Source organism: Vigna umbellata, chromosome 10 (genome assembly GCF_029865625.1).
Source record: "Vigna umbellata cultivar VRB3 chromosome 10, Vumbellata_1.0, whole genome shotgun sequence".
NCBI lineage: Eukaryota > Viridiplantae > Streptophyta > Magnoliopsida > Fabales > Fabaceae > Vigna > Vigna umbellata.
The window spans coordinates 4,637,237-4,651,612 of NC_142174.1; the positions used below are offsets into that span (position 1 = coordinate 4,637,237).

General features: G+C 31.8%; 1 protein-coding gene across 1 annotated transcript; it reads right to left on the bottom strand.

Annotated features, from left to right (window-relative positions):
• Nucleotides 1-7,871: 7,871 nt before the first annotated feature.
• Nucleotides 7,872-12,469, bottom strand: LOC148191715 (UV-B-induced protein At3g17800, chloroplastic-like). Its single transcript, XM_088100314.1, has 2 exons — nt 11,935-12,469; nt 7,872-8,911 (listed from the first exon to the last, which is right to left on the bottom strand). Exons 1-2 carry the CDS (start codon nt 12,321-12,323, stop codon nt 8,128-8,130), a joined length of 1,173 nt encoding a protein of 390 aa, XP_087956440.1. The 5' UTR covers nt 12,324-12,469; the 3' UTR covers nt 7,872-8,127.
• Between the last annotated feature and the right edge of the window lie 1,907 nt (nt 12,470-14,376).

Here is a 14,376-nt window from a genome sequence, read left to right on the forward strand (position 1 = left end):
AGAACCTTATTGTTCGAACATTTTCTTTTATACACTCAGCTGGTTACCTTTAAATGTGAAAAATAAATAAAACAAGGTATATAAATTACTTTTTTTTACGATTTTTATTTTCCATTTTTAATAATTTTATAAATTTACTTTTCTTTTTACTTTTATAACTTATTCTGGCAAAGTTCAATTGACTCTATGTTATCATAAAGTGTTGCAAATATATCGCTCTATCATTTTTTAAGCTAAAATATTTTCTGTTGAATTCATTTAATGTGTTATAAACTGTGTTAAAACTAAGTGATGTGTTAATTTGTAGTATTTTCTTTTAGATTTTAATTTTAGTTTGTTTTAAGTGTTTTGTCAATGTGTTAGAATCTCACGTGTCAATAAAAACATCAAATATTATTATTTTTTATTCAATTTAATATCAATTTTTTTAAATGAAGTAGTGTTGATCGTCTCTAAATTAGAATTAAATTTATTTTTTATAAATTTATTTTTTTATAAACAATTATACGGATATAATAGTTTGAGTTAGTGGTCAAATCTGAATCACAATATTTTAAGGATTTTTTTCCAATTTCTATTATTTTAAGGTAGAAGTTTCTTTCATTATGTTATATTATTTAATAATACATAATTTTTCAATTTTATCTTTTTAGTAACTGTTTTTTAAAATTAAAATAATTAATCATAATAAAGAGATCTTTTTCAATATTAATCTTTTAATAACTATCCTTTTTAATTCAAATAATTATTCATAATAAAATTTCACTTACATAAAAAAATTATAGAAATTATTTATTTAATAATTATTTTTATAAAATTTCTTTTAAAACTTATAAATATTTTTTAATTAATAATAAAAAAACATTTTATATGTCAAACCCCTCAAAATGACATGTGGAAGAAAGAGGTAGATGTCTCAAAAAGATGAACTTGAGTATTTTATATGGCTTTCCCAAAACACAGCTCATCCCATTTCTCAGAATTTATGTCCCTCTAAAACTCAAACCTCTATACCTTTTCTCCTCCTTCTCTCTAGAATTCTTCCATCTCCTTTCACTTTTTCCTCAAACAGTCACCGTCTAAGCAATTTGGGAGTCAAGATCTTCAATCTACACCAATCAAAATCAAGTTTAGAGTCAAGTAAGTTCATTCTCTTAGAAATTCTACTTCCTAGCACATGCAAACCAAGTTCCTAGTTACATGTGTTCATCAGCTCCTTCTTCTTAGTTTTGACTATTTTTCTAGTAATTTGGGTTGGTATTTCTTCACCGTTCGGTGAAGTATAGGTGTTCTTGGTATAATCCTGGGAAGGAAGCAAAGTTTGGAAAAGAATAATCATTGTTCGGTCCGGTCAAAAGGTAAGGGAAACTAAATAATTTAATTACTTGATTTTGATGTATGAAAATGTTGTTTGATAAGTATGCATGTGTATGAAACTGATCTGGATAAAGCTGTATGAGTATAAAATTGGATGAATTGGATGTTCGGTGCCGTTGGTGTGGAATATTGATGATGTGATTATGATAATTTTGTATCTGCATGATTATGGTTCAGTGGCCGAGTGAAATTGAAAGGTAGTGTGGTATTGAAATGGGGAAATTGTTTGGGTTTGGTCTATATAGGAAATCTAATTCCCGGTCATTGAGTTTATGATTCTGCAGAATTGATTCTCAAATCTGTGATGAAACTCTCTTAGCAATGTTAGAAAAGTTTAAGCAATCTTAGTCCAGTATAAAGAAATGTTTGATATATGTTTGGAGGATTAGAGGTTGGACGAGTATAGTGAAATTAGTAATGTTTGGTGTCGATCATTATTCTGCAGTTATTCTGCATAATTATGTAGTTCACTAAGGGTTCGAGGTTGACCGCTCGGCCATGCTCTGATTTGGTCGTTCGGCCTTCTCTTGTGTTCGGTTATTAATTGGGTTTGGTGCATTTGAAGTCCTCCCAGTTCATGACCGTTCGGCCTTAGTAGCTCTCAGTCTCGGTAGTGCTTATTCTGTACTACCGCTCGGTCTCAGTAGTGATTCGTCTTGTATTGGTACTTGGTTGGTATTGATGTCCGGTCGAAGCTCTTAGTGTTCGGCATGAGCCCTAAGTGTTCGGCCTAAGCCTATAATGATTAGTCTAAGTTAAAGAGTGTTTGGTCTTAGTCTGATAGTCGGTTTCTTAAAGAGCGCTCGGTATTGTACTAGCCATTAGTCTAGTAATAACGCTCGATCTTGTACTAGCAGTTAGGCTAGTGATAGCACTCAGTCTTGTACTAGCTCTTAGGCTAGTGATAGTGCTCAGTCTTGAACTAGCTGTTAGGCTAGTGATAGCGCTCAGTCATGTACTAGTGCTCAATATCGTAAATTGTACTAAGTTAGCAGTGTTCGATCTAAGCCGATATTATTCGTTCCAAATCATAAGTGCTTGATATAAGTTCAAATGTTCGACTCCTACTTGAGTCTTATTCTCAAAATGACCATTCGGTCATATTCTCATATTGGGAGTTCTCTCTTGTTCGTTCTTGTTCATAGGTTATGTTGAACTTTCACGTTCCGTCTGGTTTAAAGGTGGGATTATTGTTTCACTATGATGTGTGATATGTATTTAAAGATATGACGAATGAGGAAATATGTTGTTAATGAAGTATGGTATTTAAATTGTGATACACATGAAATCATATGGGTATGAAAGAGTATTCCAGGGAGGAATATCTCAAGATTGGTTATTGAATGGTAAAGTATGAATATGGTCAGACTAAATTGTCGTTCATCCTGACATTCTAATGGTCACCGAGTCTCAAATAGAGAATGGTGGCGCATGTGGTAAGAGTAACAGGAGGCCTGGTTGCGTATAGCTTGGAGTTCCAACTATTGGACTAAACTCATGTGTAGACTTGGGTTTCCAGCTACAGTGAGGGATGAAGGGCTAACCTCATGTGGCGGCTTGGGTTTCCAGTTATGGTAATTCTGATGGTTTTCTATATTATCTTTCCACGAGTGCAAGAACGTCGTATCTACATAATTCATACAGTCTGGGCAGTCAGAGTAAAGTGAACAGTCAATGCATGCATTGTGGTATGATTATGGGTGGAAATGTATGATTGTTTGTTACATGATGGACTGATTGATTTATATCAGATTTATGTGAGTAATCTATTTACATAGTTAATTAAATTATACTAGCTTACCCTTATTTTCCTGTCTTGTCTGGTTGTCCTTTTGGTCGTCCTCGTCCTTGCAATGATCACCCTGTGGGTGTGAGCAGAAGGAGCTGAAGTTTTTCTGGAGCAAGCGATGGCAGGAGAAGATGGTTCTTGCTAGGGTAAGACCGTTCGATCTGGTGCTGGTTTTGTATTAGTAAAAGATCGTTCAGTTTAATACGTTGCTTGTATGACTGATGAGTCTGATCTTATGAGTTGTGTTAATATAGGTTTCTGTAAAGTTGTAAATTTATGGTTATTCTATGATAGCTGTAAATTAGTTTTATTCTTCTTATAAACTGTTCTATTTTATTATGAATGTAAGGACTCTTAACTATAGTTTAAAGCTATATTTTTGGGATTATACATTATACATAGTAAAAAATAACACACATTATATTTTCACTAGTTAAAATATCCTTTTCTTATTCTAGACAATTAATTAAATTTTAAAAAGTAATTATAAAATGTAAAATAATAGAACAATTTATATTAATAAGAATAAGAAGAATAATACGTATAAAAACATTTTTGAAAATTTAAAATATAAAAGGATATTGTATAAAATTTTGTTATTTCACACACACACACATATATATATATATATATATATATATATATATATATATATATATATATATATATATATATATATATAAAGATTTTGGATTCATTAAATTATGTTAAAATATATTATACATATTTTTAATTACTTTTTAAGATAAACAAAATCCAATTCTCACTTTTTAATTTAGTGTACTAAATAATCTATAATATATATAAATATATATATATATATATATATATATATATAATATAATTAGAACCTAAAGAAAATCTACAAGTCAACCAAAAACAAATAACTAAAACGTTAAAACTTAACTAAAGAAGAGTATAACTTGGACATGTGGCCAACAATGTAAATGAGATATTGGTTCCTGCTCGATTAAGTTTTTCAATTTAACCCAAATGCTAGCAATAGATACTAGCTTGAGAAGAAAACATCCATATAAGTTCGACAGAAGACAACAACAAGTTCGAAGGGAGAAATATGGACACAAGCTTAGCATGAGACAATATCAACAAGCTTGGCAAGAGACAGTCTCAGCAAGCTTGACAAGCTCGATAGAAGACAACTTCAGTAAGCTTGGCACGAGACAACTTTGGCAAGACAAACGTAGAGATAAGCTTGACCTATATACAACTTAAGCTCAACCCACCAAAAATTCTACGATCTTTTTTTCGCATATAAACTCCTTTTGATTCAAGCATTCCTTTCGAGTTTCAAAGAATGAACAAAAGTCAAGGATAAACTTTGTCAAATGTTAGACTTTATCTTCCCCTACCGGTGTTCACACATGGACAACTCTATGTAGTAGTTTTTAGAGTGAAAACAAAACAAGGCTTGAAAATACTAATTGTAGATTAAGATGGGAATGTAACCAATACAATAATACAAAAAAATATTTGAAAATATTCCTTCATCTGTAAATGTGATGGATGGAAGAAAACAATATGGTAGCAAACTCATCAAGTTTTTGCTATAAAAATTTATTTTCCTTACATAACTCAAACTATCTTCCCCAACAAATACTCTAACTATATACTAACACACAAAAGAACACTTTCCATGTCAATCATTTGACGTCACGCAAGCAAAATGTCAATGTTAAAATGATCGGTGACATTTTTGAATTTTTGGAATAAAATTGATGATGACACCTTGTTCCTCTAATGTCAAATGCCTAAATGACATCGGCCTACCTTAGATACGTCATTAATTGATGTCAACCCCAAACAGTTTTCGACGTCAAAGGCCTAAATGATGTCAACCTCTAGTATGTCTGATGTCATAGGTTTCTTAAAAAATTTAAGAAGCAGCACAAACCTTATTTTGTTGCATTATTGCTTCATGCTTTCTTCTTAAGCTACTTAGCATTCATCAACAATGGTGACGAAGAAGTTCTAAGGTGAGTTTTCCTTGTTTCACTCACTTTCAACCTTTTTTGCTTTTGTTTATGGAAATTCCTTTTGTTTTACCAATTTCGTGCTCATTACTTTGCATTTTCAAGGGTTAAAAGCAAACCTTAACAAGATGATAAGGATCACTCCCTCCATCCAACTTCGTTTTGAGCTTTGATTTCATTATAAGGTTAATCTTTCCTTCTTTTTTTATCTTAGACAACTTTTTTTAGGTTTTTTAAGGCATGTTTTGTTTTATTTAAATATTTAGAGTATTTTTAATATCAAATTTAGATTTATTATTGTTTGTTTAAGTAATTTTACATTTATTATTATATGTTGTTTTTTTTGACAATTTTAGATGTCTTATTGGATGTTGTATGTTTATATAATTTTAAATTTATTAGATTTTTTATTATTATTTGGTATATTTTTATTTATATTAAGATTTATTATAATTTTAGTTAACTATTGAGAGAACCATTTCGCACAAATAATTAAACTTTTAATCATTTGTGTTAAATCTTGAATTTTCTTATCAAACAAATTGATTCTTCTTTTAATAATTTATTACAACATATATAATGAAGTTTATGCATAAGTTTGATAAAATTTTGGTTGAGACCATTTTTTGTTGTTCTCAGGATGCAGACTTGATTGTGGTTATGAGTGATAACTTTCATTTCATGTACTTCGGAGACTAATGTAAAATAACAAATTATTAAAAAATATTTTATTTGCATGGGTAGGGTCTCACCATGTGAAAGTTAAAAATTTGATATTGATGGAGTTTTCTTCAGACATAGTATGGATCGAAGTTGGATGAATGGATGTTGCATCAGTGAAAATTATGAAACAACGAATTTTGAGTTCTTACAATATGCTCAAGAACACGCAATCTTTATGAATGAGACATTTTTTTCTTGTGTTCGTTGTCTTAATTAAATACGTCGGCACTTAGGCACAATGTGTGATCATATATTCATATTCGGTATAATGAGGATTTATACAGTTTGGACTTGACATGAAGAAGTATTACACAAGCCTACAACAGCATGAGGAACAAATTATGTAGACAAATGGATGAGTGGTCATTTAGAGAGCATGATATGTGATGTTGGTGAAAAAAATTGGTAAAACTCATTTATATGATTCTCTTATGTATGATTCAGAGGAAGAGTTACACCTAGAATGTGCTAACTTTACACGACTGTTGACAATTTTGAAATTGTTTAATTTAAAATCAAGGAATTGATGAACTAATAAAAGTTTCACAAAATTGTTGAAGTTGTTGAAGAATATGCTTCTAGAAAATAATGTGTTACCTATCGGTAATTACAAGGCGAAAAAAATTCTATGTCCAATGAGATTGAAATACAAAAAGATACATGCATGTCTCAGTGATTATGTATTGTACGGAGACAATTTTACTTCACTGAAGGCATGTCCAACATATTGTTTCGTAGTTTAAAAAGAAAATCAATGGAAATAGTTGGATGAAGACAAATACAGTCCACCTAAGATGGTGTGGTGCTTGCCTATTATGTCACGTCATAAATAAAAATTGTCATTTGAGCAGGAATTAAAAAAGATTGAATTTAGGTAATATTATATAACTTTAACATATTAGAAATCACATCAAAATTTAAACATTAGTGTTCATACATAATGAAGATATGTTATCTTTTCAGCGGTTCAAAAATCTATCACCCATAACATATAAAACAATAAAGATGATAAAACAAGAGTGAATAGTATATCTATTGAAACCATGGAATTAAGACCCACTATAACATTACTTACTTTGTTTGAAAATTTTCAAGAATGTAGAAGTTACAATTCTATTAATATGAGAAATACACTACTGCTTTGGCCATTTGGTTACAAAATATGTTACCAACAAGAAGTTCATGGATTAGTTGTTAAGTACATCTTCTTGGAATATTTGCAAGGAATAATTAAAAAGGAAAACAATGAAAAATCAAATACATACTAAACTTTTGATTAATCACTCTATAGTAAAGATTTTGAAGCAATTCCACCTTACATGTAATTCCTGTGAAAATCAGTGTTTACTCACTAATTCTGTTCAGTTTAGACCTTGAGTTTGAGACTGTAATAGACCTTCAGTTAGTCCTCAATCAATTTTTTAACAGAAAAATCTGTAAACAAGGAAAACCATGGTAAAAATAGAGTGAAATATATGTGATTATTAATAGAAGTAAAAGAAAAAATTGAATCATCTTCTCATCAAACAAGTCCATATTATTTGAAGTGATGGAAATACGATAAGTTTCACCATGACATGCAAAAGGAAAGGATAAAGGGAAGATGTCGACACAATATATTTTTAAGGACAATATAAGGATTGTTGAACTCTTAAGCTTCTGTAACTCATCTCTTGAGGTACACATTAGAGGAATGCAAACATAAACAATTCTAAACATGAAGATGCATAACTTAGCCAGTATTATATGCAACCTGTGTCATTCATGTAAATTTTTGGTTTCCATCCTGAAAAAACTGGTACTCATTTCCTGAAGTGTTTTTGGTATCATTATCTAATCAAAACTGAAGTTTCACCTCAGCAATCTGCATAATAAACATTTGCATCGAATGAAATTCCAATTTGATTGAAGAATAATACAAAAAGAACTTAAGGAAACTAATTCCAATTCTGTGCAAACGAGGAATTGCAAAATTCTTTTCTCTACTGTGATAATGTAAAAACCTGGTAAATATTCAAAAGATATTGATCCAAACAACTTTGTACTGTTCAAAATATCTATCAACTTAGAAAGTCCAAGTACTAGAGCTTTACATTATATAGAGTAAAGGTGTACTATATATACAATATAAACATAACTCCAACACTTAACCCCAACATTTAAAATCTAAAACCAAAACTCACTCTATATACAAGGAGAATTCGCTTCACAACTCAATTTTTTTGGCTACTAGTGCCCTTACACTATTTAGTCTTCCTTAAGCTTATAGACATTGTCAATGTAATCTTCTGTCTCCCACAGGAAAGATCCAAAAGCAACAGCTTCCAATACTAGTCTCTTCAAGCTAGAAAATGAAGTCAAAATAACATCATCATTCTCAAACGAACCCGAATCCTTGTTGTTAAAGAGTGCACAACTATAACTACCCACCAAATTCACAGCCTCCTTAGATCTCAATCTGGCACATCTTTGCAATGATCCAGGATGAAAGCTCATAACATAACATTTTAAGTCCTCAACTTCCTCTTCTGGCCTGATTAACCCTTGCCCTAAGGATGGCATGTTACTCAAGTGGCCAAAGATGGCCTCTTTGAATCCGTAAGAACACATAAGGGAAGTCCTATGACCAAGGTGAATATCATGGTCAGCCAACGATAGATTTCGTTCTAGGTGGTACCTCAATGAAACTGACTTCAAAAAGTAACCATATAATATGGAGGCAACATAAACCCGGGCAAGTAAGAATTGTCTAACTTTGGTTGTCGCCCAACACTCAGTTACACTAGATTTTGCTTTCAAGCCAGTTACAGTAGTTACGTGTTCCCTTATCATATCCAAAACTTCCAAGCTATGAATAGACTCTAGTTCCCAGTCCTTAGAAGGCAATATCTCTAGCCTGCCATTGTAAAGGCAACTAGAAAGTTTTGGTACCAAAGGGACCCTGATCTCAGAAAACTTGTAAAAAATCAGCAAGTACATAACATCTTCTACAGCAACTTGACATTGATTCTCTTTTAGTTGTGCAATCCTCCTGGCATTCAGAAAAGGTTCAAGTCAACATCTTTTCAATGGATATCTACAAGTTTGTTATGCAATTACTGAGGAATTTAAGACTTAGGTTTAACTGTTCTGTTTATTTCATTCCAGGGCATGACTTGATGCCAGGCAATTCCTGGATTCATTTAATCATGCAGATACTGCTTCATATCTGAAAAGACCATCAATATTTAACTCCAATTAAAACAATGTAAAAGACATTACAGGACAATTCAGGTCAAAGTGGTGAAAGGAAATGGCCGTCAGCAAAAGTTCAAGTATCTCAAATCTCACAAAAGCTAGTACATTGTATTAGAAGGTTTCAGAGGGAACCAAAAGTTGTCAGCTATCCTCTGCTCCCATTAAGAAGTGAGAAGTTTTATTGTCAACATATAAGAAGAGACAACAACAAATGGTGATTGTTCATGCTCTAAGTTTTAAGGTACAATCCAGAGAAGAAGATTTAAATTCTCCACCTTAAAATCATGTAACCATTGATTTGTCAGCCTACGTGTACCAGGAAAATGGCCACTAATTTTAGGGACTGCAAAACAATCAAGAAGGATCCGAGAAAGTTTGGTTTAGCTTTAGACCAGGAATGATGACCAAACCGTGCAAGTTGTGGTATGATACACTCCATAGTTTTCACCTCTCCAAACGATCATGAATCCACATCTTACTGATCTTACATTCCTTAGGCTTTGTCTTACTCCTACTTGATCAAAAGAAACTTGATACCAAAGCTTGTCCACTCTAGAATGAAGTTCAAATTTAGTACTTTGCTTGATTCATCAACTATCATTATATCATTTGTAAAATTAACGCAATGACACAACGGCTCTCTATTCTTGGATGTTCCGTTTAAGAATGTCCAGAGCCAAGGCGTTGAGATATGGACCTAAAATTAATCCTTGCCGCAAAACTATGCTCGGATTATAAGATTGACAAACAGAATGCTGGTCACAATTCGGGGATTTGAAGACAATCATAAGACAATAAAAGAAAGTGAGAAAGGAAATGTCCAATTATGCTACCAACACAATATCAAACAAATGGTGGATGCAGCCCAATTTCCAATAGAGTGAATAATCTCTGAAGTTTTTAATATTTTATATTAATACATAAGAAAATAATATGGCAGGTAAACATGCATGGCAGATATCAATATATAGTTGGCAAACTCTTCCGATATGTTTACATGCGCTTAGAAAATGTTAACCAAAATAACCTGTTGACAACCCACGTAAAATGTGACAGTTCTATAATACAAATGTTCCATGGTTCCGTAAAAGCTTGTTTTGCAAAATACATACTTCATTTGGTGGAAGGAGAAGAAATGCTAAGTTAAAAGAAGACAATCACATGTTCATTGAACTATTTGCAGTACCTTCCACGTCCTATATAAGCTGCAAAAACACAATCTCTGATTCAATAAAAGTAGATAACACTATTATACTTGTCCCTGAATTGATAATGGCTACGGAGTTAAGACAGCTACAAAACATTGTGATTGTATTTTTCCGACAATCTCCTGTGTTATCTTGCAAAAGAAAAGACCTGATACAGGCCTCTCTATGAACCCCGTGAAGAGACCATTTTATGCCAAACTTAGGTTACCTGAAATGACAGTTCTTATTATTGTTCCTCTGACTCTACCCTGGACCCAAAAGCTATTCACGATTGAATGATTACCAATGCTTTAGGAATTATTAGAATCATAAAAACAGTGAATGCTATCTGAATTTTCCTATAAACATAAACTCTTGATCCATATTAGACCCATTCCAGTGATTCTGTCTCTAGCATAGCATTCCCTGGTAAGTATCATTTACCATGCTAGCTCAGTAGCAGCAAGACACTTATGTATAAACCTTTTAGTTTCCCATAGAACAATTTTTAGTAGTTCTTGAAGACTAATAAATGCATTCTTGTTATCTTGAACTGGCTCAAATGCTCAGATACAAAGGTAAAATCTGCAAGCCAAAACTTTGTTACGAAACTGCAGTACAAGCTAAGACCTATATGATCGGAGATTTGGAGTGTCATGCTAGCATCTTCAAGGGCATCACTTGGTCATGCAATATTTTAACAGGATAAGGTCTTCATTTTTGGAGGCTTCTTTAGTATTCTATTTATGAATGTTTTAAGATTTTGCTTCTCAAGTAAGCTCCTTCCTGATTCTTTCTTTTCCAACCAATCTTTCCTGTTTTCTCTGTTTCTTAAAACATCTTATATCCCCTTCAGTTACAGTTTCCCTTACGCTCCAAAAAAAGTATCTTATCTACAAAAGTAAAACTTGTAAACCACAAAAAAACCAAATGAAGCTTGTTAAGGTACACAGCATGGTAAGGTCTCGCTCCTTACACTCACTGTACAAACACACAAACAAACCTCTGACCTCTGCAAGTCTAGAAAATTGAGTTCAAAGTTCTTTCCCTTTACGATAAAAAAAAAAAAAAAAGATTAACCCACCCTAATAAATCAGGAAAACCACAATATGTTTATCGCACTTCCGCATATACATACATCTATTAACAAAACGCCAGATGCAAGGTTTACACATTGAATCACCAAAATTTCCGCATTGAAGTCACACATATCATAAAGTAACATGTTAAGGTTGTAAAGAGTGGTCCAGAACAGCAATTATGGAGGCAAAACAAGGATTTTTGCAGTTTCCGCCACATCGGCCACATTTATCAACAATTTCTCCCAATATCTCAAGTATGGCGTCAAGGTTTTTGAGCCCCACATCAGCCACTTTTATCAGCACTTTCTCACAAAATCAAGGATGAAACCGCCGCAACCACAATTTAAAACCTTAGCACAGATCAGATTTTCAAGTAAACTCATGATAGAATAGAATCCTTAAATACAGTTTGACAAATATTTCAACACGCCAAAATCGTCCCAAAAAGCTACATGAAATTCAAACCTCATAAATCACAACAAAACAACTTCAAAAAGAAAAAAAAAAATAAAGGGTATAAAAAGAAAACTCATAATCCGCCAACCAACCTGTGCAGCAAGGCCTCATCAGTGACAGAACCAAGCACCATGCGAGCATGTGCCGCATCACGATCCTCAGCCAAGAGCTTGAGCTCTTCCCCAACAGCAACATGGAACATCTGAGGGTGGTTTTGAAGGACGCCACTGAGGAACTTCCCCACCATGGAACGAGGCTCCAGAGGAGAGTTGAGGCTGCTAAACTCACATGGGCTGGCTCCAGCACTTGCTCTGATGAAGGGTCTACGCCTGTGGTGTAACAAACACGAGGAAGAAACAGAAAAAGCACCACCACCGCCACCAAAATCAGGCCTTGTGAAGAATCTGAAGTGGGGTTTATGAGACGATGATGGTAGAGTGAGGAGTGTGTGATGGTGGTGGTGGATGAGACAGTTTTCCATCAAACAAACAAGAAAGGAGTTGAATTGATGAATGAAGCAACAAGATTAGAGAGAATTTGTGTTTGTGCGTGAGAGAGCGAGAGAGAGAAAGAGAGTGGTTGGTGTCACTGTGTTAAAACAAAGTTGGTTTGGTTATGTATTGTCTGTGTGTGTACTGTAATATCAGGTTGAGATAGGATTCTTCAATTCACAACAGAAGAGAAGTAAACTAAAATATCTTAGGTTTCTTTTTTCTTTTTCTTTTTCTTTTTCTGATAAAATATCTTAGATATCTTTTTCTTCTTCTTTTTGTTAAAATGCCAATTTGATTATTTTTTTCAACTTATGAGGTAATTTTAATTTAAGAAAAAAAATGACCATGACTCAAATTGATAAAACTTTAATATTTAAGGACTTTTTATTATTTCACAATGAATTTTTCTAAAGTATGATTTGAGATTAAATTTTATTATAATATTTAAAAGATAAAATTGTGTAGTATTTGAGAAAGTTGAGTAGCAACTATATGTGTTCATTGTATTAAAATATCTTATAGTTTATGCAACGGATAGGGTTATGAGACTTTTGAGGTAAGGAAGGGTCAGAGTTTGTTGTTGATAAGTGATAAGTGCGTTTTCTAGTGGACAGTTGTTTTGTCATGGATGTGGTCCCAAAACAAGGTGCTGATCATTGCTTCTAAAATAATACAACAACTACTACTTATTTATTCATTGTGTAAATAAAAAGTAATAAATATATAATTTAATTTTGGTCCCTTTTGGTTTTGTATTTTTTCCATAAAAAGTTATTGTCAGATTCTTTTTCCTTTTCAAATGGATTTTCCCTTCCTAATCAAATATTAGGAAACTATGACATAAAATCAAAATAATACATGCATCTCTTAATTCTTATTCTACACCATGAAATCTAGAATTAAAACAATAGAGAAAAATTGATAGCAATTTAAAAAACAGAAAATAAAATATATTTGTTTCGTATACAAATTTATAAAGAAAATACATTAAAGAAAATAAAATAATACCACGCCGATTCTAAAGAAGATAACACTGCAACCAATAAGTGGTGTCTCTATGAAAGGGACGAAAGGTAACTAATAGGATATGTTTTGTAGTATTTGTTAATTTTCATTAATTTTTAATATAAATGTTTTTATATTTTTAATTAGTTAGATATAAACTGTCTATTAATTTGAAATTTTATTACGATACATATTTTTTAATTCTATCTCAACTATTACAAGTATCTTTTTAAAAAGGTAATTATACAAGAACCAAATCTAAACATAAAAATATATTCATTACATATAAAATATTGATGCAAAAAATCTATTCCTTTGTTCATCACTCCATAAACTGAGAACAGCCTCAAATGTGGTAATATATTTGAAAATAAAATCAATCAAATGGATATATTTTTTGTATACTAAAAAATTATAAACATTTTATTTTTTTAAATGATACTATTTTAACATGTTTGAAGTCAAAACATACACTAATCTCATTTGATATAATTTAATTATACTTGTATAACACAATACACTTTGAAAAACACATATTATACACTTATATAATTTAAAATTTTCAAGTATGTTGCAATTATATAAATTTTGACTGACATATTTTGGAAAAGAATATGGAAAAAAGTTTTAGTGATATTTTATTTATTTTTCTTTTTTTTTTATTTATTTATTTTTTTTTTTGCCCTATCGATGTTAAGTGATGGTTCTCTATTTTGTCCACAAAAACAAAGTCATATGAGTGACTCCAATATGACTACAGAGTGTGAGTGGAATATACGACCATTGTCCATAACTAGGGCAAAGAAAGAGTCAATTTCTGAATAAAAAATAAGTACAAACAGATTTTGGAAAGAGGTGCTTTAAACCTAATTTCTGTCATCAAACCTTTTTTTATGTTCGGGTCCCAAAGAAAGAGAATAAAAAACAAAGGAAAGGAATGGGTGATTTTATTAATTATTTAGCAAAAAATGAAAATGATAAAGAAAATGTTTGTATAGTTGACATCAAATATATTAGTAAATAAATATATGTGCA

Bases quoted from the DNA above. Each gene is read 5' to 3' on its own strand.
- LOC148191715 (XM_088100314.1), bottom strand. From the start codon at position 12,323: ATGGAAAACTGTCTCATCCACCACCACCATCACACACTCCTCACTCTA. The intron at 8,912-11,934 runs GTTGGTTGGCGG...TCTGAATGCCAG, and splicing joins GATGAGGCCTTGCTGCACAG to GAGGATTGCACAACTAAAAG.